Source organism: Pomacea canaliculata, linkage group LG13 (assembly GCF_003073045.1).
Source record: "Pomacea canaliculata isolate SZHN2017 linkage group LG13, ASM307304v1, whole genome shotgun sequence".
In the NCBI taxonomy this organism is placed as follows: domain Eukaryota; kingdom Metazoa; phylum Mollusca; class Gastropoda; order Architaenioglossa; family Ampullariidae; genus Pomacea; species Pomacea canaliculata.
In genome coordinates, this window is record NC_037602.1 from 14084247 (window position 1) to 14109326 (window position 25080).

At 42.2% G+C, this 25080-nt stretch overlaps 1 protein-coding gene across 1 annotated transcript in view; it reads right to left on the reverse strand.

Annotated features, from left to right (window-relative positions):
* LOC112554073 (lachesin-like) overlaps window positions 1–25080 on the reverse strand; it is a 105735-nt gene that overhangs the window by 2977 nt on the left and 77678 nt on the right. The window contains exon 3 of the mRNA XM_025221664.1: window positions 569–779. Within this exon, the coding sequence (XP_025077449.1) occupies window positions 569–779 (211 nt within the window). The remainder of the gene's footprint in view (window positions 1–568; window positions 780–25080) is intronic.

The window sequence follows — 25080 nt, forward strand, 5'->3', positions numbered from 1 at the left end:
GCAACACGCTGATGGGCCCTACGTGTAACATTTTTAAACCCATTCAGTAATTACCTACAGGTTTTATTCTTTTTTATTTCTTCTTAGAGATTCCATCAAGGACGAGCATTTAAATGAATTTCGTTTACAGATATTTAAAAAAAGTTTCAAGCAGGCTGCTGAATCAGATTAGGGAATTAAAAGTTATCACAAACCTCTTTAGTTTGTGCATGTGTGGGTGGCTGTAAAGTTGATAGAATTCTCGCTGTTAATAAGCACCTTGTTGTCAATGTTGATTTTTAAAGAGATAAATTTAAGTTTAAATAAAGATCTGCACTAGACGAATTTGCTACTCTGGATACTTATACTCTGACCTACAATTAATGGACGGAGACCCAGGCTGGCCCTTCGTGAAGCCCATTACCCGCCTTAATGGAAGTCGAAAAGCGATAGTCTTTGGGACTTCATCATCATCATCATCATCATCATCATCATCATCATCATCATCATGCATTATCATTGTCGTCGTCATCGTCGAGATTGGAGAGACTGCCGTATTTATGTTGGGGAAGTAATCATCATCACTTACTGTTGACCCTGAGGAGGATGTGGTGGATGAGCTTGTAGCGGCTGCTGATCTGACACTCGTACACGCCGCCGTCAGCCTGCTGCACGTTTCTGATGAGCAGGTTCCACTCCTTGCGCTGCGGCACGCTGTGGATGGAGTAGCGGTCGTCGTTGACGTAAACCAGTTGCCCGATGGTCAGAGGGTTTGGATCCGACGCCCGCCTCCAGATGATCTGCAGACGAGAGAAACAAAGAGGCTGGCGGTTACGGCCGGCTCGTTGACTCGTGCGCGAGGACTCGGGTATGCCATGATTGTCGAGGGTGTGTTCAAATGTCCGAGGTGTGTTTTAATGTCCAGGATGTATTTAGATGTAAGAAATTTGTTATAACACGTAGTTTGCATTGCTTTCACTCAGATTGTTTAATTGTCAGTTCAGTTGTAATAGGTTATGGCTTCACAGTGGAAGACTCCCCCTCTCTTTCGACCAGAAAATATTAAGGAAATTATGATACCATTATATCTTTGTAAGCCACCCTCAATGCCACGTGAATAAATCGTCTGTTTGCAGTTCATCAGCTGCTTCCATTCTGCTGGTAAAAACACTTTGTTACAGAAGACCGCAGTCACCTACGAAACACGCAGACGAATTGTCTGATGAAGTTTCTGCACGAGACCCTCAGTGCAGGGGCCACACACCGGGACCCGAGTTCTTCGCTGCTTTTGTTGACTTCTGGAGGCTCTTCGATCTCATCTGAGTTCCAGTCTCTTGTGGCTGTGTGTGAAGTTAAGGCCGTATTAGCTTCACTTTGATGGAACTGTTCTCCAGCCAAGACGAGTTAACGTCCCTGCCTATGGTTTTAGGATTTCATTTAAAGCTTCCTGTTGATTGATGAAATATTCCCCGTCTTTTCTTTTATTTTTCACAGAAACGATCGCTTTCTTCAAAAAATTAAAAAAAAATCCAACGTTCGGTTTCTATTGAATGCGGATCGGTGGAAGAAAATCTGCTGTCCCTAAAAATACGACTGTGTGGAGTAGTGTCTGTAGAATGGCGTCTTCTTCCATCAGGCCCAGGGTCCTCGTGGTGCTTTGTGACATGGAAGATGCGGCATAACTGACGTTGGCAATGATCGAATAACGAATCCTGTGGTGTCACTGACCTGACCTACACCTGACACGTCCCAGTGACTCCACCATTTCTGGAATTAGTTCTGTCACACACCCACGACTCGAGAGTCCGCCCTGGCGGTGGGATGAAATAAGATTGTAAACCTCAGCGCCGGAGGGGTGGGGCTTAAAACGTTGATTGCGTTTGTCGAGGCTCATGGGAAATGTCCTCCATGTTCCGATTAATGTCATTAGCTCGTCCAGGACCTACTCTGCCTGGCGCCTGCGTGCTGTGGGACACGTCATTTCCGGTTTTATTAAACCACTTTTCGCGAGGACATTTCGTTGTGTACTGCGGAGATCGACAAGAGGCCAGCAAGAAGTTGTTTTTGCAGTGAAGGATGGCGTGAAATTGTGAATATTTTTGGGGCGATCTCCCACGAGTGGTAATTACGCGTAACCTCCCTTGAGCACTGGTTGTCTGGTTTGCGTGTCGTTAGGTGGGGGCGCTTTCTCATTCTGACACCGCGAAATCCGATAACAACGACCTCGCATCGCAGTGACAAACTACTTTCGATACAGCTGGTTTCTATAAATACGATATGATATGATCATAAAGCTCAGACATACATCCATGTGACAGAAACAGTAATGATCTACAATATGCTTTAACAGACAGGACTGTGATATTTCGTAAATCTTTTAATTATGGGGTGTGCAATGATTGTCGCTGTCCCCATTGAGGCGCAACATATTGACATGGATATTCTTTTTTCAGTATAAGAAAGAAGTGTTATGTCTTATTATTGATGATTTATAATGAAATATAGAATATTTTTGGTTTGCTCCTCAAAGTAGATGTTCATGGATTTTAAGTAAATGATTTGTCAGTAAAGGATTAAAATTGATCACGGCTTTTAAAGCCAAAAAATAAATATGCTTTTCGTGTGTAAACACATGTTTATAGTGAGTACATTTCAACAACTGCCAATGGTGAAATGCTTCATGGTTTTTTTTCTGCAAACGCCTGTTGTTGAATGTCGAGGACGGCTAGAACTCTCATTCTCTTACTTGGGAATCTTTTCCCAATACCCTTAAAGAACAAAAGTCAAGATGGTACACCAACTTTTAAAGTTTTTGATGGAGGATGAGGAGGAAAAAAAAGAATGACAACATCACCAGACCCCAAACCCGGTATCAGAGCCCAGTCTAGCAAAGAAAGGTGTGTTCCAACTTTGTCTCTACTTTCACCTCCTGCCATTCAGTAAATTATTTCCGCACCTTCCCTTCTCTTCCTTATTTCCTCCCCACCCCCGCATTCCGCCAGTCGTTTGCCAATTCGTCTTCCCCTTCTTTTATTTTTTATCTTTTTCCGAGCCATTCTTTGTGTACTTTCTTTCTCAAAGAAAAAAAAAGTTTCTTGAAGAACGGAACTCACACAGACATCTCCTGTTTGTAGCCCTCGTCAAGACTTGTCTGAGATCAGCTTCTGTGCACGTGCTTCACGCTTTCTGTGTTTGTGGTGTGAATGACCACCTCCCCGCACCTTGTTTACACACGTTTCCCTGGAAACTCGTAAGCTTTTCCCACAATGCACAGCGTTCACTTGCTAGACTGTTTCGGGAACAGGTGTTGTTTTCTTCAACTTTGCTCCCAGGGTTAGTTCGAAGGACGAGACTCAGTTTTCCCTTCTCCGTGGAGAAAAGTTTCAAAAAAAAAGCACAAGTCTTTTTTGCCATTAACTGATTATTTTTATTACATTAGAAAATGCCAGCTTTAATTTCTTACAATAGGTCCGACATTGGATGTTTCTCTAATATTTATGTACTGGTAAAAATATGGGAAATATAAAATGAAAGAGACTGTCACACTCCTATGATTTATCTCTGCCTGCATGCACCATCACATGTCCCAGGGTCTCACTCAAGGTACAGGCTGGCACACACTCCGTGACATTCTGCAGTCAGAGAAGGTTCTGGAGCTGTGTACTGGCCTGGGTGCAGAATGATAAATCTTCACTACTCGGGTCAGTTATTGGACAGGCGCCTTCATCTGTGCGCCCCCTCCTCAGCTGCCACATCAGATGGTATTATCGGGTATTCATGAGCCAGTGATGCCATCCCTTTCTTGCTGCGACAAGTCCCACCCTGTATATCCCAACACATATATCACGTGTTATCGGGTCGCTTAGTCCTGCTAATGTTCTGACTTCTCCCTTTGCTGGAATAAACTGGAGCCCGCAGTCTAAATGTTTATGGAGATAAGATGGCTTCTATGGTACAGTAAACTAAGTAAAGGAAAATAAAAATCATGTTGAGATTCGCAAAAAGTTGTGTTAATGATAAATGTCACTAGCGTCATAAAACATACTAATTTATAAACTAATAAACGATACTTACCTTTCCTACTTTAGCTTTATTGTATGGAGTGAGAAAATTTTTCTTTCACAAAATGTTATCAGTAAAAACTTTGCATCTTTTATGTCCTTTTGTCTTCACCTTTCCCCAAGGCTGTTTAAAGAGGACAATCCTAGCTGGATATTTGGGTGCAACGAAAACGTAGGACTGATTCTGATTAATGTAAGATCGAGATTAATAAACATAGAGGTATTTTTTTCTCTTAAAAATATCTTAGCATATAGGAAAGCTCTTGCTTACAGCTTTGTTTACCAATAAAGAAAATACGCTGGGTGTGCCACAGATGCCGTGAATGACAGGAGTGAAACTTATTGCTGCTAGGGGACTTTTTATCTGTTTAGAGATTGTTATGTGTACGTATATATATATACACCTCATCAGGGTGTGTGACGACCCAAGCTGATGTGTTTCATCGGACATCCTGAGGCCACTGGCTTGGGAGCGACCCCACGGCGAATGAGGGCGGACTGGGGTGGCAACAGGGTGTCGGGGGCCGAATCTTGCTGTCGTCCACCAATCAATACTTGAATCCTCTCCAGAGCCGATGAGAAAAACGACGACATGAAACAGTCGGTCACGAAAGTTCCAGAAGGCGCGGATATTGTTTGCGCGTGCGTTAGCTCGAGAGATCGGTGTGCCTGCATGCATAAGTGTATGTGTGTGAGTGTGGGTGTGTGTGAGTGTGTGGGGGGGTGTGTGTGCGTGTGTGTATGCGTGTGTACGAATGTAAGTGTGTGACGGTGTGCGAGTTGTTTTGAAGAACAGGTGGACAGTGTTAACAAAATAAATTGAGGACATCAAAAGTTCTAAATTAATTAAAAATAACAAGCAGTAGAGCACATGGCCCTACTCCGTGTTGTCTGTGAGAATAAGTATTTTGAGCTCGTAAATACCCAGGCCTCTCTCTCTCACACACACACACGCACGCACGAACGTGATTAGTTTTTTTCATCTTTGAAGAAGTGTAAGAAGAAAAATGAAAAGAAGAAAAGGAGAGAAATAGGTTAATAAATAAAGAAAGTATGATGCTAAGTTTAACGAACAAGAGGCGCGGCCTGACGAGCGAAGAGCAAAGCAGCAAAAGACGAAAAAGTTCAGCATCTTGCAAGTGAAATTCCTGAGAAAGGAAAGAGGCAGACGACAAGCTGTGGGCCGCAAAGTGTCAGGGTGAACTGGCAGCTGCAGTCGTTTCCTTCATTTACAAATGCAAAGTAAGACAAGGTTTCAAGATAAATGCCTGCAAGTCATGCTATCAGAAAAGCCAGACTGGAGGCCATTGCCGGGACTGTATTCACCAGAAAGTCCTCCAGCTGACTTAGCCCCCAGACGTATGTACAGTCATGCATTTTGATGTCTGGCGAAAAAGGTAAAAAAAAATTCTTAAAGTTCTCTGGTCTTTCTGACAATTATTTATCGCAACCGTCTGTACCCTGGAGGGTCTGGCTCTTGCCAATGATCTTCAGAAGCAGCCCGAGGCTGCAAGTGTGAGATTAGCTGAGTTCCGGAACACAGTGAACACTTTCTCATCTACTCGGGGTTCGTTCCTCCCACGCTAAGCCTTCAAAGCTCCAAATTATCTTTGTTGATCTGTTTTAGAAAGAGTGGTCGGGTCTAAAACACTCGTCCACATCAGTGTTTACACAATCATCTGTCTTCTGTCTCCAGGCTCAGATGTCAGACGATAATATTGTACTACGTGGCATGTGTCAAAGACAGACAAGAGAGGTGACACACGGCCACTACAAACAGATGACACAAATGGCTTGAATATTTATGTACACTAATTAACTGGGTAATAAATGAAATAACTGACAGAGATAAACGTTAGAAGCTTTCTGGGTCTGTTCTTCCGACTTTGGTCAAAAGAAGGATACTATGTATTCAATGAATTCTCACGAAAACATATTTAGACAAAGTTAGTTCTTTTCTAAAGTGGGTAAGACGAACAGTAGCATTCGAAAGACTAGTGTGGTGCACTGTTTTCTAAATATTGGGTAAATTTCAATGCAAGAAACTCCCCCTCCCCACAAGCCTGTGTAAATACTTCTCTTCCGTTCTCGAGATTAAACTGCAAGTCTAGGACCTGACGAGATATTTAAGTTCATGAGGCCGGAATGATTATGCCTCAAAGATGATGATTAACAGTAAGGTATCTAATGATTAGTAATTAACCATAAATATCATACACATGCAAATAAAAATTCGTCAAGGGACGTACACAGACTCCACATTTCTCAAGTTCATGTTCTGAGGGCAGTAAGCAATTTTAATCTTGTATGTCTTGTGGAGAAGCACTTTCCAACTACGTGAGAGAGATTCAAAGAAGGGGGAACTTGCTTTCTATGCAAGATCACAGCACTTCTCTTCGGACACGTAATCAGCGAAGAACCTTGATCGTTGGACATGATTCCGCGCGGAAAAATATGTTTTTCAGGCGTGTTCTCTGTGGCGGGGAGGACGCTGGCAGGCTGCCCGTGGCACCATGAACCTGATCGAACGCCCGCCGACCCGCCCTCGCACGCTCTGATGAGAGTGGAACCCGTGAGGAATATATATCCATTTCCACAGCGAAATTGACCAGAAAGAAAGGGTAAGGTGATTTCTTTCTCATTTTCTGACACCTGGCACAGGGGAAGGATCGACGCGGTGACAATTGTAGTTCATCAGAGGGAGATGAAAGAATGGCAAACGTCGCAGCTCCTATAAATACGTCTGACTGCTCTTGCACAGCTAATCATACATACAAACTCAAATATGCACACACACACACATACACGTCTACATAGACAGAAGCATGAACGCACGCGTATACGCACTTACGCGCTCACACACACACATAAACACGAACAAAATAACAATCTAAACCTAGCATTATTCATTTCTGCAAAATTTTCTATTACCAAAACGGCACATCCTCACACAGGTCTCAATGTTTTAAGTGTTGAACTATGTCCTAACATGCTTAAATTAAATAAAAACGCGTACAATACATATTTGAATACATTTTCATGTTTACATATCACCAAACGTAGACCTTGTGTCCTTGTTAGAACATATTTCACAACTCTAAATCATATTTCAGACATGTTACAGGCGTTTCCTTTGGGTGTTCTTTAATTTATAAGAAAAAAAGTGTAGAAGAAATAAAGATGTTTTGTTAAGAATGTATTTACCTCTGCACAAAAGCACGTGCACTGTATACAATATATGCGCATTGCTACTTGTTTACCATCAGTTAAGCGATAATGTTTGCAGCGACAGGAAGGAAAAACACTTTCAAAGAGGTGGACGTGTGAAGCAAGGGTCCAGTGGTGGCGCTGGACTCTGGCCAGAGAAGCTTCTTGTCGTGCAGACAGCCGCACGCACGGTCAGATCCACCCTGCCCCACACCCGCCAGTTCCACCCCTAGAACCAGAGGTGGCGTCTGGCCCTGTGCTCGCAGACTTTTGTCACAGACTTGAAAGGCGTCCGTCAGGGCCAGGTCTGACACTTGGCCTCCTTCCCTCCTCCCTCCTTGCCCAGTTCTGACGAGAGGCAGGGGTCCACTATTTACAAATTCATTAACTCAATTCAAGCACGCGGCGTGGTCATACTGATGGCACTATTGAATCGTGTTTACTGCACTCGTGTTGTGATCGGTCGACTGAGTCGGCCTCAATCGCCACCAACGGTCCGCACGAAACGTTCGTGTTCTCAACGGCATCATCAATATTTTTGCTGAATCGGGCGCGGAGATGTGAAAGGGCTTTGATTCACTGATTTATTCTTCCCCCCTCAACCACCCTTCGGCCTCAAGCCTGCCTGTCTGTCTGCTTTTGCTTCCCTTACGTTTCTTTCAATCTTTGTTAGATGATAACGACTCAGATTCGCGAAACTCAAAGTATGGCGGTATATTCTTCACTCTGGTAAAGAGAAAATTTCAAGTTCCTTGACAGATCGAGTTCTTCTTTTCAAATCGCCAAGGGTCTCGCGGACGGATGTCCCAGCATTTGTTGGACAAGCATTCAATAGCTTTTGGTGTCTGGCGGGTGCAATTTCATTTTTCACTGAGTCTAGTGCAGTTCAAAATACTAGTTCCCCAAACGGTGAATACCCCGTTATCGAGCGACACCCGTACATCAGATATGATTTACTGTCCACATTCATGCATTTAACATTTGGTTCCGACTCTCCCATTGGCTGTAGCCTTGACAGTGTAAAGGTATGTAGGTACAATCCTGGCGTGAGTGTTGCTCACCTATGTCTGTGATGTCTGTTGGCGTGCATCTCGAGAAAACATTGCAATCCACTGGGAAGACAACAACACCAGGACTACGGCGGCAGCAATTTTTAACATTCAGGAGTGAGTTTATAAATGAGAGAGAGAGGGGGGAAAACAAGGGGTTATACCCTTGCTATTTTTTTTTTTAAGATGGTTCTATATACCCAGTCGACCACATTCTGAAATTCGTTTAATTTTGCACAAAAAAAACCCCAAAAAACAAAAACAAACAAAAAACAAAAAAACAAAAAAACAAAACAAAACCAACACAAACAAACAAAAAACACACAAACAAAAACTCAAAAACTTCATTAGCATTAACAGCCAGAGAAAGCAGTTTGCTAAAACGAATTCAGCCGCACTAAGCAAGAAGAAAACATGTAGGGAAAAAAAGAAAGTGTTGATATGTTCTGTTAAAACAATTCAACAGGAGCTCAAAGGTATTTTTGGATAATCGAAGTCCCGCGCTGATGGTTCTCGGTTGGAAATAATCTGCACTTCACGCCTTGAGGAGACTCCATAACCACGTGGTTAATGAGCTGATGGATCTCAGTTGGAAGCGATTCACATATACCTTCTTCTTTGAAAGCCTTCATATCCAAACTGTAAACACTCCTCACTGAGGAGGTGAACTTCACTTCTAGCTCACACACACTGCAATTATTGCACATTCTTTAAACAAATCACAAAGCTTGCCTTGGGCCGTCAGGTTGTTACATGTTAGTTGTTTTGGACTGGATGAGGGACTTCAACCATGACGACAGAAATTATCTCCATTAGGATTGGACGCCCGTCCACGATAAGAAAAATATGTTTAAAACATACACCTATGGTAGTGTGATCACCAGACGTGTGACTCCCTATCATAAACACTAGCATTGTCTCCCTTTGATACACACTATAATTGTCTCCCTTTGATACACACTTATCTCCCATTAAATCCAGTAGGTACTGAGCCATGCGTGATATTAAACTTCCCTTGTTTGATGCCTGCTCACACCTGTGACAGGGTACCTCTTCAACCCTCCCACCAATTAGCTACCCAGCAGAAATGGGTACCTGGTTAATTGGAGGTATTTATAAGGGGTGGGGATGGGGCTAGGAAGGGCTACTTGATTTATCGGGGGAGGAAGAAACCAGCGGAATAAGGGGTTGGACTCTGCCTTCCGCATGCTGTGCCCTAGACACGGTAAACCACTTACGTTAACTGCTCTGATGGACACAAAGCTCACACACACACAATCTAATCATTTCTGTTCAGTGAACTAAAATGTTTCGCTTAGCTGTAAGCACGGCCACCCCATGTCCACGGGTAGCAGGCTACGTGCGGAGGCAGAAACAACTCCACTTCACGTGACAGAGGGCGGCCTGTGGTCTCTAATATATTGCTGCTGTGGGGGAAGAAATATCTTCTTCTATTCCAGCAGCTCACATGTGAAGTCTTGGCCAGAGAGAGGCTCACAGGCCTGACAAGCACAGGCGTAACACACCCGTCATCAAAGATGAGGTGGCAGCAAGCAAGAGAAACCCACCACAAGAATGTTGACAGAAACAGAAGTAGCTCATGAAGTCTCTTTTTTCACTTTCTTCACACATTCTTTTCTTTAAATGAAGCTTACTGCCCCGCTCAGTAGATACAGAATGACAGGACCACCTTCTGACACTGGCCTGCCATTGACACTGCCATTGACACAGACATCGAGGCATTTTCAGGTGGATGTACTCAGAGATAGTGGGGTGGCACTAGTTTGGACGGAGCTGAGAGTCGGCAGCCAGTGAACCTTGGAAACCAGCGCGACATCTAGGGGGAGGGGAGGAGTTCATGTACAGTTCCTCTGGCTTTGACCTTTACCCCCAGCTTACTCTTCACGGGTCGCTTTGACCCATAAAAGTCACGATGCCCTCCCCCCAGCCAATGATTGAAAGTTCAACTTCATGTTTATAAGTCTCCTGAGCCTAAACTCTAAACTTGAGTTCTGTAAGAAAGATACCGAGCACATCCTTCCCACAGTTTTGTGAAAAGGACAACGAGACATCCATAATTAAAAGTGACTGGGACACTTTGAGAAGGCAATAGAAACGTCTAGATGGCGACACTAATCATTAACCAGGAAACTCCAGAGACACCACTGGCTGTGGCTAACACAAAGTGATCAGACGTATTATTCAAAAGTTGAAGATTGAGAAAAATTTGCTTTCCTCTTTTACAAACATTTTCTTTCTTTCTCTTTCATTCGTTATTTTCTTCTTTCTCAGAGCCACACGTGCTCTCTAGCACGCGCACACACACACACACAGTCACAGTCATTCACTCAAGTACTCCCACACGCATGCATGGCTAGTTATCTATAATTAATTAATCTATAATTAATCCAGAACGTGGTAGTCAGGACAGGTCTTCTCTGGAGAAACATTAAACACTAAATCTGTTTGCCTGCATAAGTTACATTTGTAATAGATGTTTACCACTCTCGGTCCCTGTCATGGCTCTATGGAGAAATATATTACACACTGTCTTCTCCATTGATCCATTGAATGCTTTTTACAAAGAAAAAAAAAAAATTCCCCCTTTAAATGTTGTCAGTGTTCTGATCACAACCTTCAACTTTCTCTCTACTGGGAAAGTGAAAACAAAATCACTTTAGCATTCACTTTTTGTGTAAAATGTGTTCTGAAGAATAGTGGGAAATTTAACTTTTCGATAGCATAATTATACGATTGTTAGAAAAATATTGATATCAGAAAATCTTAACCCTTTAATCAGTATATAGTCACAAGTTCAAACACGATCGGTTCTCCATTCTATGTCCATGTACTCCACAGTTATTTAACCAGTACCCATGGGTCGCCAAATGACTTGTCTCCGACTTGTCTATCTCGCAAAAAAAAAAAAAAAAAAGAAAAAAAAAAAGAAAAGAAACTTATTTAAGAAAAAAAGCAGAAAACTCAGTTGCAGCATAGATGACCTGCCTCCACCACATGACAACACCACCAGGGCTCCAGCAACATCTCACCTCGCAAGAACGGAAGTGACTGTCGTTTTTGTACTGATGTCCATGAGAAGAGCAGGGAGCGTGCAGTGTGGCAAATATCAAAACACCAAAAAATGGTATCACTCGATTGGCATTTCTATAACCTCCACGCGCAAGAAAGCGGATGTCGAGAATGTGAGATGGCAGGAAGAAGAGAAAGGTATCCTTGTGAGGTCGGTGGGCGAAAACATCATTTTTTTTTCTATTTGATCTTAGACTTGTAGCAATTTTCTGCTCCAAAAGACTCGTATTTGCATGTCAGAATGCAGCACGCCCGTCTCAGCTGGAAAAAATGTCATCAAATGTTTGGCAAAGCTTTGTGCTTAGGAGCAAATGTTTGCTCAACATGTGAAACCGAAACCTGTTTGCCTAGACATTTGCCAGTACAATGGGACTTGGGGCACTTCGGAGATTTGACACTTCAGCAGCTCGAAAGAAGCAGACTGATGACCAAGATGGGTTTTTAACTTTTCAACCCATTTAAACGTTCAGGTGCCCACTCAGCAGCAGTAAAACTCCCAGAACAGCGCTGCGCCACACGGAAATCGAACCGGACAATGCTCGAAATTTTTCGCAGAGGATGTTCTTCTCACTTGGCTATCCACTTTCTCTAGCTTCAGTCATTAAGCATGATTGGTATTAGACTATAATTATTATTTGATTAAAATAGGAACATTAGAGTAAATTAATACAGCGACTAAATGTTTAAGGAGATAAAAATAAATGACTGAATTTGTTGTTAATTTTTATTATATTTAGCACAAACTTCGTGCAATTTCTATGTTATTATAATGATTTGAATGATCACTCTCCAAATACTTACGTGGTACGAAAGACTTCCAAATTATTAAGTATTATGAAGTGGTTTCCGTCTAATGTACAATCACCAGAGACATTGGTAAATTGTTAATGCTGTTGAATTTTATCATTTTCGCGAATTGTAGTTAAAAATGGGAAAAAATATAGCTTTTTTTTTACAGGGGAAAGTAAAAAAAAGAACAAAGATAAAGAAACAGAATACAGACGAAAAGAAGTAAGAAAAAATATAGATAACAATTACGAAAAGACGAAATTTAATTTACTTAGAATTCTAGCTGGAGGATCCATTTACATATAATTTTGTCTGCAGTTCCACTTTGCATAATTTTAACTACTTTATAAGTTTAGCTTAAGTTACACATCTGTATAAGTTTAGCTGGAATATTATGTTCGTCTACCCTCTTCAGATCCATGGTCATCAGTCTGGACGACAGTGATGCCAGCTTCTTGCAGCATTCGACTCGCCTGGTAACAACAGGCTGTCCGCTGGAGTGTGAAGGAATGATGAGTGTGGAGGAAATAGAAGGGAAGTACTTCATCATGTGACCTCATCAGCCTCCAGCACCGTGTACTTGTGGCCAAGTCCTCCATATGATGCTGGGGGCTGACCCAGCAGAATCTAGGTGATGTAGGAGGAATGGCGGATTGTAAGGCTTTTCTTACTAAAGACTCTCAAATGAAACTGTACAGACATTACTTCCCGGAACTGCAGCGAGTGAGCCATCAGCTTATAGAAAAGTCTCACTGGTCTCCATACACTGCGAAACCAGTGTCATGACCATCTTCGTTGATTTTACAAAAGGTAAAAATGATGTTGAGAAGGCATTCAGCTGGTACTTGTTTCTGGTCTTTTTAATTAAAGGTATCATCCAATGTCTGATGTTATATTCGCATGGCATATTTCTTGAATTTCCTGACAGGAATTAATAAAAATGTTTTGTATAGCAAGTGGGAATATTGCGCTGAAGACAAACCATACTGAGTTTAAACAAATTGTTATAGAAGGTTCTGAAAATCGAGATGATCTTGTATTAGTCCCAGTCACCTCGCTACATCTCTACTGACCCATGACCCACGGCTGTCCGAGTGCGTCGGAGGGTCTGGTGTGAGCACAGACGGTGATTTATTTCCTGTAACCTAGACGACCAGTCACTAGACACTGATTAGCTTCTTATCTTCTGTGGTCACGTCTCGCTGGCAAAACGCAATTTGTGTTCAGTCCTCAGAAAACCAGCAAATTAATTAAGTAACAAAATTAATTGAAAACCCTGATTTCCTAGAGGAAACAAAACATTGAAATGTACACTAAGTACTGACTTGTCAAGATTATGTTTTGATACAGCTGTTACTTTAAAGTGATTAACTGCCTGCCCTGTACGTTTAGAAACTTTAACTGAACGATTTGCTGAAATGATCTTCGGGATTGTGTTCTTATGAAGTATTTTTTTTAATTTAAGGTGTTACTCTCTGACAATAATAAAGGAATATATGCGATAAGAAAAATTATGTTTTAAAGAAGTTCAATAGACCCTCACAAATTGTCATTCAGACCAAATGCTTTTCGTAAAGTTGAGTACTTGAAATATGTGAAAGGATCATAGAAGATTCGAAAGCGAGCATTGAAATGCCAGCTGAAGTACCAGAAATAACGTAGAAATTAACTGAGAAGAATATTTCACCTAAATGTCTCCTCCTCTGCTGCAGAACGGCATTAAAACCGTTACAAGACTTGTCCAGAACTGTAAGCGTAAATGAATTGGATGTACTGTAGTCAGCTTCTGTTCCAATCATAGCTTATGTTTATGTTTTATGTTGCAGACAGAGCAATTTCCTGAAAAGATTAAGTAAACATCTTTTATTTGTATTCTGTTTGTGTTTGTTGAAACATCAATACACTCGATCGGGTTATGACGGCCCTCACGGTGGATGTACCTCGTCCTTTGTTTGGAGACTTTGTGGGGCTAAAGTATTTGGCCCGCAACATAAATAAAGTGTTTGCGAGGAAAGCGTTAGGATTACAATGAATACAAGATTAAGAAAGAAGCCAAAGCGCCACTTATACCGGTTTACAATCATCATCGGAGTTACTAAACTGAAAGTCTTATTATCACTAACATTTTCTGGTACCTTGCAATGACCGTTATCCAATGATCAGTTACAAGGTTGAATACCAAAATGGTCATGGCCATGAGTGTTGCCTCATGAGGTTAGAAGTATACTGTTGTCAAAATGACTACCACTTATTTTGATTCCTGTGAGATGCTACTGAACACTCGTAGTGCACTGTCATCACGAACTCGTTTGCGTTAATGACCTTTAAATGATGTTGTCAGTCGGTGCTGGGATACCGTGACCCTGAGTTTGACCCAGCTGGCCTGGCTGGCAAACCTCCTTGCTGGAGGTGGTCAGACGAGAAAATGTAGTGGCCAAACCACGCATCTACCACATTAGCCAGAAAGATTTGTTAGACGTTGGTTTAATGCTGGGTGCTGCTGATGAACACGTCTCATTCCCTCGTCTTGGCTTTCAGCCTGCTCCAGACTTCTGTCGTTCCTCTGATAATGAACACTCAGGGAACCCGCAAGAAGTCAACAGAAACTTGTCAGTGCCTTGCACTCACCCCGTTATAGCAATCAAGCGCCATTGCTAGCTTTTCATAAGCTTTAATTAATCCATTTGACCACAGGCCATCAGGGCGGGACTGTCGAACCATGAACTGTCCACCAAGTGGATGTACTCCACGACGGAAAACGCCTAAAATCCGGAGACTAAGCTTCCAGACGAGAGGAGGAGATTAATGTATGGCCACTGTTGGTATGGAAGATGGGGGTTCCCATTCCAGTGCCTTTGCAATGTACATTACTATCATCGTGTCGTTTAAACTCTCCTGTATATTATTCCTCACAGGACATTCTCAAGCATGGATAAAATGCTGAAAGATTTCTGACAATTTGCTGAACACATACACACACACACACAAAATCCAAAGAAAGCAAAATTTATCTGCTGAAACCTATGACCTTAAAATAAGTATGAACAATACTGTTCACACTATTCCTATTATGAAGCAGACAAACTTCGGAACCAGCGAAGAAAGGAAGAAAAAAAAAAACCAGACTTTTCACGAATAACTGATAAAACCGACTGAAGGAGTATGTGTCTGTAAATAAATGTTCACGGATCGATTCCAAGACCAGCCACCTGGAATGCTTTCTGCTGTAACTTTTGTGCACTGATTGCCTGTTCAGACCTTTCCCACTTTACTATCCTCCCTTCTCACCTGTCAAGAAAACCTAACGAAATTCATTAAGTGCACAAACTTTCAGTCAACTTTCAATTATTCAAGACATAGTTAACAGAAAAAGTTTGAACAGTGACTAGGTGGGGTCACTGAGTTGAAACTTTTTTATGTCCCTCACACAGTTTCTCATTTCCTGTGTCAAGTGATAAAGTTGATAATAGAGTTTTAAAACAACCTTTTTTATTGTGAATGGTGAACTCACCATTCTCTACAAAGATGTCCTAGTTCGTTGTCTGCCTCTTATTTTATCTTCTTTATTAACTTTATCTTCTTTTTTATATCTCTTCTCCCCTTTTAAAACTTTTTTGTCTTCCAGCTTGCCTGTCCATTTATAGGTAGTTTTTACTCAAAATGCATTTTCGTTTTCATAAAAAAATCTTTTCTTCTCTTTCCTTCTTTTATTTTTGGTTCTTACCTTGTTTTTTTCTTCGGGGTTTTTTTTTTTTTTAGTTTTATTTTATTGTTTCTTTCTATTTTTCGTTTTGTTTTTTGTTTTTATTTTCACACACAGCGGTTTTTTTCTCGGTTTCGAAAAAGTAACTCCTGGTAAAACGCAAGGTTGTTCACCTTCGAGAAAAATGTCAAGGACGTGGCCGTCTCACTCCACGTCTCGCGACTTGCGTGACTTCCGCCTCCGATTGGTGGCGCGCCGTGACGTCCTCGCCTCGCTCTCCCACGCCATTCAGACTCTCAGCCCTCAGCTCGGTCCTGAGATGTGTTTGCTGAGGCCGCACGTCGAGCCTTGTTCTGGCGCTAGGGCTGGAGGGTGTAATTGGTCTGTTTGCTGCCCAGACGGTGTACTCGCTCCTTCTACCCTCAGCTGACCACATTAAGACCGCGATGTGTTAGTCCACCCAGTTGTCCACTTTGCCTAAAGCGGAGGCTAAATGCTGGGTGCCGTGGGAATGAACTCTGTAGCCATGTTTATGACGTCACTAACATGGAAGCTAAAGTAAATCAAAAGTGTAATGACTGGTTGGATATGAGTGAGTGTAATATGTATATGTGATTTAGGTAAGAATGAACAAGAGGGGGAGAAAAAGCCCCTCAAAAGTTTGTCCCATGTTTATATTAGTTTATTTTTATTACTTGATTACACAGATGGGCTTTAAAGGCTAGAAGAAGAAACAAGCGACTGAACAAAATTAGTTTTTATGTATTAACTATTACAAGCCGATCGGTGTGTGTGGAGAGAGATTGCAAATAAAGATAGACAGGAATGTGTTATATATATTCTGAATATCTCGATTCGCCTTAGATGATGAAGAATCTTTAAGACTGGGTGATAACACAGATAGGTAAGTGGATAAACAGATTAAGAAAGTCGATAGTTTCCAAAATCGAGATGAAGTATTTATAGAAAGGCCGGTACAGATTAGCAGAGTGAACCAACAACAACAAGCAAAGTTAAAGTACAATAATCTCAACCGAGAGCACAATCTGCACACAATCACATTTGTATGAAGTGTGAGGGGTCGGGTTAGTAGACAAAACAATAAAAATGTCAACATATTGGCACTAGATGACGCTGCTGCATACATTTGCATATTCACTCTCACCTTTCAGTTTGATCAGTTGTGTTTCGTGCAAAAAAGCAACAAAAAACCTCTAACAAAACAAAAGCTCTGAAAAGTGAACAGCGACGTTACTAAAGTCGAACCCGCGCAGCTTTAGGTTGCGTGGTCACGTGACTAACGACGAGGACGTGGTGGCGTGACTGGTTCAGGTGGACTGAACCTAATTAGGACTTGTCAATTACTGATGACACGCTGTGCGACCCTGGCGGCCGCCTGTTGGCCGGCTCTCTGTCTCTGCCCGTCTCGCAAGATTAACAACGCTCACCCCGATGAGCTCTGGAGTGAGCTGAGCTCACACTCTGTGCCAGAAGTGTCCATTCCTACACACTCTTCTCTCGCCACAACGGAGCACTCCTTGATATGTCTGACTGTGTCCTAATATTGACACGTGGATGTTGATTATGAATGTATGTGTATACGTGTGAGTGTGTTCAAATCTGCTCAATGAACGGACATACTTCAGTTGTAGAATAAATTCAGATATGTAAACTTATGTTTTGGTAAATAAACAGTGTATAGAGTGAAACACTCAATAAGACCTGACTCAGAGAGACACGTAGTCACGCGTATCAATAATTTTTAAAAAAATTGTTTAAAGGACAGGAGACAAAAGGTTGATAATGACCGCTGTGTTTTTACATGAACTAAGGGTCACGTGCTCAAAAACGCCCCGTTGACAATGGAGTCCAAATGCACCGACAACGCCGACGACAGTCTATTTTTAGACCACCCTCCGCGCCAATTCCCCCACATCACTTCCCCCCACATCAACTCCCTCCTTGGGTTTCATACAGTGTGAACAGTGGGACACGAGGGAGGAGTGCTGCTGTAGCGTGTGGAGCGACAGAGCAGACGTTAAGCCTGATTGTAAGAGATTAGTTCCATCACATGGTCTCCTCCCCATTCCAGTCCCCGAAGCTTAACACGTGACACATGTCCTACCTCCATCTCTTTCCGCCCAGTGGTCCGGAAAGTCCTCCCGTGAGGTGGGCGGGTCACAACAGAATGATAACACTAGTCACACACACCACGTCCATCACGCCAACAACTGATGGTCTTCGGTGGAACCCACAGCCCCACAAATAAATAAACCCTCTCTCGATTCCTCTTTTTTTTAATTTACCTAACTGCGTTTGCATTACCTAATTCCCTCAAGCACAATATTGCAGGGGAAAGGGGACAAACAACTCTGTCCATGTGGCGAAGGACTACATTTCATGTACTCACACACCCTGAGGTGTTTGTCGTCTCCACCCTACGTCTCCGGGCATTTCAATATTACAGTTAGTGATGTCATCTGTCCAAACTTTAAGATTTATGACTCAACTGGTTTTTAGAGTTATCGAAATAAATAAAGCAGCTGGGGTTTTAAAGTGTGTTTTCAATCGAGTAAGAGTCCGAGTGCAGATGAAGTCCTGGTGATACAGAGTTTGCTGTCATCTCTCTCTCCGCTCCCTCCCTCAGACTTTAGTCAAGCGTTAAAATGTCCGCAGTCCGTCTGTAAAGTATGTTCTTAATCTGACAGAGGCAATAGCCCTAAAATCCCACTGCATTAATAAATGTATCGGAAATAGAAAACAAGAAAATATTAGGTTCACTGACTAAAAATAATTAGCTGAGATGACGTGTGTGTGTAAATATAAATATTTGGATATAAATACACAGGCATAGACAACACCTACACAAGGTGTATATAGGTGTGTACAGAACAGTGTGATCTGTACACACCTATATATATCTGAGAGAGAGCATCGTAAATTTTAATTCAGGGCTGCCTGACAACAGTTCCGGTCCCTCCAACCAACATTCATATTTCACAGTTTAGGGCTGAAACAAGGACCAGTCGCTGACCCCAGGCTTTGAACCCCAATGCATGGAGTCGAGAAGTTAATTCGCCTTAATGTCAACTGCTGCTGGTCGCTTCCCGAGATGTCAAGTTTGTTTACGCCTCTTTGCCCACCGGCGGTTTGCAGGATTTTGTCTCAATAATAGGATGACAAGGAAAAGGTCACGTGGGCCGAGAGAGAGAAGATAGTAGAGGCGAGCACTCACGCCTGCAGTCGGACTCAACTGACAGATGCTCGTCAGCCTCTCGGATATGAAACGCCAGGCCGCGTTTGTCGAGACCAGTGAACTGATAAGTCGCGGCAACATGGCGATGGGTGAGTTATCCAGTGCACACCAGTCTCGCAACTCTTCTCCTCGTGAGATTGAAATGTCAGGGAGAAAAATTAATCTTGCCTTGTTTTTAACAGTCTTGCTTTGTCGTTGCCTTTTGCGAAAGGAGTCTAGCTTGAGTTAACCCAGATGTCTGTGTGTGTGTGTGGTATATTTGTTTGTATTGTGAAGTGCGACATTCTATTATTTGGATTTTTAAAAAAATACTTTCCTACGGCATGAAAAAATGTTTGTAGCACTGATGGGCTTTTGACATAAGTCTTTATTTTTATTCTTGGCAAATTTGCAATTTTTTTGTTTTGTTTGTATTTTGTTTGGTTTGGGTTTTTATTTTTGTTTGTTTGTTTTTGAGTAGGGGGTCTCCTTTTTCCTTCAGCCTCTTTAACGCTTCGCTCCTCCGAGGTTTTGTGATTGCATAAGGAGCGTGTGATGTGACGGACAGGTTGATCAAGAAGGTATCCCTGCAGGGGACGGTGGGGGATGTGTTCAGTGAGTGTTCACTCCTCTCTCCGCTTTTCATTTTCTCCCCAAACTGACAGTCAAGCCGAGATAACACACAGCGTGAAGGAGAGAGAGAGGGCGATGCTTAAAAGGCGGATAGTTCAGCAACAAGAAGCATTTTCTTGTTTGGGGTCGGTCACGAGAAGGCACCTCATTTATTTTATTTTATTTCACTGTATTTTTATTTTCTTGGGTTTCTGGGAATATCGACATTCTAAAAGGCGTTCAATTTTTTAAAATCTATTTTTTAAATGCTACACGGGTGTGTACGCCTGGTGGGAGGGTAAGAGGAAGAGGACAAGAGCGATCAAGCAAGGGAGGAAAGTTACGGATATTGCGTAAAGGCGTTGATCTGAAAGATGTGAGACGAAAGAAAAAAAAAAAAGAAAATTTGGTCGACGAGGCATTAGAAGCAAAGAAACAAAGCACCGGCATCCCAGCGCCATCCTCAACCACACCAAAGCTAGTAGAACATGTGAGAAGAACTATGGGCAAACAGAGGAGACCTATGTACCCATCGAGTGCAACAGGTTACCAACGATTACATCTCAACTTGAAGATCCCGTTTGTTAACATGAAAAAAATATCTGTAAACAAAATATAGAAAAGTTAAAGTGGAATTGAAACAAAGATACCCAGTGTTCGCTGAAATTGTTCTGACCAGAAAAAGGTGACATTTGACCTGCCTGCCTTCCTTTTCTGAGCCATCTGCTTCTTGGTTTTTTTTTTCTTTCGCTTATCCTTTACTTCTTTCCTTTCCGGAAGCTGCAAAGCCTCCGGCTATTTCATGTCGTGATCTGGAGTTCATTTCTCAGTCTAGGGCGGTGAAAGTATTAATTTTATTGTTGCGTTTTAATTCTCCTTCGAGAACGGATTTTTTTAGCCTGGCACAGCACTATTCAATTTTTATCGTGTTTTCAGATGCCAAAACTTTTGAAGAATTCAGCGAAAGCATTCACACGACTGACAAGTGCGCATTTCTTTGACAACTTAAACAAGTCTGGAAGAACGGGAAATGCTTAACTCGGTTGCTAGAAAAGGGAGGAATAATACTGTTGATGAGTATGAGAATGAGGTGGTACAACACCTTACTGACATAGTAAACCAAACTTGACTTTTTCATGGACCGTGAGGGGCAGTTAGTTCGTCAGTATGACCTGTGGCATAGTGCTTTTGTCCATCAGATCTGATGGCTTTCTTACTGGAAGTCAAAGCAGAGAAGCGCCATCACGACAATGCCAATTAAAACAAAATAAAACATCAAAAATAAATGCCAGTAACAACATTCTTTTCGTTCTTCCTTGCTTTCTTCTTTCATTCTCTTATTTATGTATTTCTCAACTGGTACTAGTTGACGGTTATTCTGGGTCCCCGGTACAGGTCGTCAAGAGGACTACCAGGAGTTATTGTTTATTGATGACCTCAGTCCACTACTGACAAATTGGAAATCGAAGACTTTAATAAAACATAAGTTAAAAAAACGCAAAAAAACTGTTCATGAAGAGTTTGAAAAAAAATTCTTAAACTATGTTTGAATGTTGTTTAAGGTAGGAATGGCTTACAGTTTGTTTCCGATTAAACTGTTAAACTTGACTCATGTTGCACAGGTAGAGAAAAAAGGTCACGGTCAAGATCGTCGCCTTCCTTTGAGAAAGTTAAGTGTTATAGATTGTACTTGTCTAGGGGCTAGCTCTTTGTGAGGACTATGCCCTTCCTTCACTGCATTTCCCTGCTCTAAGGGGCCTGTGGCCTCCATTGAACAACTTCGTCAAATGGCAGAAGAACGCTGTTCCACACGGATATCGAACCAGTAATCCTCCAAGGAGGAAGGTAAGTCTGCATTCAGTTTCTGAGAACCAGACCCAATCATTTAAATAAAAATAGTTTCAAGTCAGTGGGCTTTAATGGCAACGGTCCGGCAGTTGTGAGTGTACTAGTACATGGTCTATGTAGGTAATGTACTTAATGGGGTTGTCAGATGACAGGGTTATCGTCCAAACTGGAAGCAGGAAGGTACTTGAATCGCTCACAGACGGTTATATAGCCGGTGCTAAGAGGCAGAAAACGAGCGTCTAATGGAGGGCTGTAAACAGAAAGGACACGTGATCCAGCCTCTGCAACGGCGCGAGAGACAGCAACATCCGCTTGTAAAAGATCGTTCACTGAGGCTGGTTACCCTTGGTTTATCGTATCCTGGTTGTAAATACCACATTATCTTTCAACTTTATTTATTCTGTCAATTTCAAACGTGTTTTTGAAATTTGATGTATATAGACTAATTCGTTGTTGTGGATATGGGCGTGCATAACGGAAGTATCAAATATTTAAATGGCTTGAGATATAACAGGAGCGTCGAATGGGCGGGAGATGTAATATATAATACAACAGACAATAGCTGCATTGTACGGTCTTCAGGGGAAATAAAACATGTCAACGAAAACACTAGCGATATGGCGGAACGTCCCTGACTTCAGACTGAGGTCAGTTCCGGCCATCTTGCTTTTGTGGTGACGTCATCAGCCGGCGATCTTTTTTTTTCAGTAAGTGGTATTTTGGCGGTTTCGTTTTCAGGCACGACAGCTAGCGGTGTCACAAAACTGCTATCATCCGGAAGGAGGGGAAAAGCTGATTTTTTCTTTCTTTTTTTGAGAAGTGTGAGCTGGTGAAATTGTTTTTCAGAGCCTTGCCGCCCAGCAGGCTTCAGGGATGCAAAGTACCCGACATGCAGGCAAGGCCCTTGCCGGTCGGTTGGCGTCTTGAAAGCCATCCTGGGGGGGCGCAGGACGGTCGTTGTGGGGGAGGGTGTGAGCGTTCACACGCACCGCCTCGCTCATGCATGCACTGACGCTAATGGACGTGGCAGTCGCTCGGAAGGGACTTCTCAACCCCTGAAAAATCCCCTGGACTTGGATTTCAGCAGAACAGCGATCACATGCGCGCACACATATACACATACAAACACCCACGCACCACACACACACACACGCAGGCGTGCATTCACACACTGACGGGTGTTCACACACTCACGTGCTGTAGCGGCCTTTAAAGAAGTCACTAGGGAGGAGTTCCTCTTGCACAGGACGTTATCACATGAATTTCTTGGAGAAAAGGACGGTCTACAAGTCTGTCTTTGATCGTTTAAATATATTCACTTTGGAATATTATTCTTTTTTTTTTCCTTTTTTAAAGTGTGTTATCATTTGTTATATTTTAACGAATATATTTGACCACATATAGCGACTGATTTATTTTAATACGGAAGATTACAAGTAAAATATAAATGACAGTCGTATTCTCTACAATGATAGAAATCGGAGAAATGGGGATACAAAAACCTTACACACCATACAGCAGCCAAACTCAGTTTCAACCACTTCTCGATGGAAGAGATTTCTGTATTTGTGCATTGTCCACAGTAAAAACTGAACAGTTCTCTGAGAAAGACATTTTTGTATTTATGATTCGCATACGCTGACAAAGTCCGGCATGCACTGCCTTCTCAAGGTAGCAAGACTGAATTAAAAAAAGATAACAGTTCGCAGTGGCTTCTAGAATTTTCACATGGAGGCTGCCGACATCCGCACCATCGCCCGGATGACCTCTGATGCAATGTTTCCAAGGCCTTGCACTCTTGTCCCCGTAACAACAAGGCTTCGGGCTGCCGGAGACTCGAACACATCACCCTGTTTAGTTTAGGGTTTATTTCTGATGAGAAATGAATCGTGGACCCTCTGCAATATGGATCCGTATCACATACTCTGTTTGACAAACCACATCTCTACACTTGGGACAGAGAAACTTTGGATTGTTTTCCCCATTGAGCAACAGAGAGAAATCCTTCATATGACTACTTCTATTTCTCACACATAGCAGCATTTGTGACAGAAGAAAATAAATAATCGTACACAGTTACTGTCTTTGTTTCCAATGCCCACAAGTTGTCTCTCATTGATTTTTGATCTGGTATCCAAAGTAGTCCGCCATCACTGACATTTGTGACCCCAAGATGTCTTCCCCAGCAAACTCCTGGGGGGAAAACAGCAATAAGCAGCAAAGTTTCGAGCTTTATGGAGTTGTCTGCGTGCTCGCTAATCTGCTTGGATGGTCGTACGCAGTGAGACATAAAGGCGAGTCGAGTGTCCATTTATTTCTCTGTCTGCTGGCTTGTTATTCGTCCCTGTCCTCCGAGTACCATGTCATCTCCACACTCCAGGACATCCAGCACTTGACTCGGTGAACAAGAACTTTTCTCGCGAGTCTGTTCGACTCTTGACTCTTAATACTGGGAGATGAGATGGAGAAAAACAAATTTTTGGAGAGCGGGAAAACTTCAGGACAAATGAAGTGGTCACAATTCCAAGATAATTGGGGAAAAAAGTGCCTCCTCTCAGTTTAGAAATGAAAGCTCATCTTTATTTTTTTATTGTGTCTTTTTTAGTAGCTTTCACTTCACCTGTGGTTCCTTTGAAACTTTCTTTCCTGAAATCATTCTGCATGAAGTTCTACATCTTCTCTTCGTTTAAGATAAACCTATGCTCGTAATGACTTCCCTTTATAAAATCTTTACATAGACAAGTAAAGGAAAGAGCTTATTCTTGGGTAACCTCTCATTGTCTGTAAAAATCATTCAGATCAATCATTTCGTGATCGACCTCCCAATCGTCTGGTCGACTGATCTCCTCAACATCAGCTTAGGCTGGACGTAGTTCAAGTATTGCAATAAGAATGATGTAATAATGACAACGTAGTCTACTACGTGGTTAGCTGTCATGGTTGTACAAAGGTTTACTCTGTCGCTCTCGCTCTGAAGACAGTTTTCTTCTTTATTACACAGAGAAAACAAAGGTCTACACAAGGAGCACTTTTTGCTGAGCCCCTGTTCATTGTTAGCTTTGGTTCAAAACGCGGCTGTTTTCTTCAAACTCTTACAGCATTTGTGCTCTAGTGTTTCTAGTCTTTAAAAACAAACAAGTGTTGTGAGCCAAAAGAACCTAAAAGTACTGAAACAAAGCTCAAACGAAATGAGATAGACTTGGGGATGCGAAGTAAGTGAGAACCATTTCACACACAACTCATTATACATGTTTATTGCGTGTAAATAAATATTGTCTTCGCTGGATTTAGGGAGGTTTCCCTTATTCGGACCCTAGCAGGGTTTCGAACCCACTACCTTTTAGTGGGAAGTCAAACTCACTAACCACAGAAGAGGCTGTGTATGTACCTGATATTTATGGATCTGCAGCTTTGGCGACAAGAAATGATCAGCTAGAAAGCAAAAAATCGTCTCCATCCGTGTTTTGTCGAATGCATGAGTGATAATCACGTAGTGGTTCTAGCACG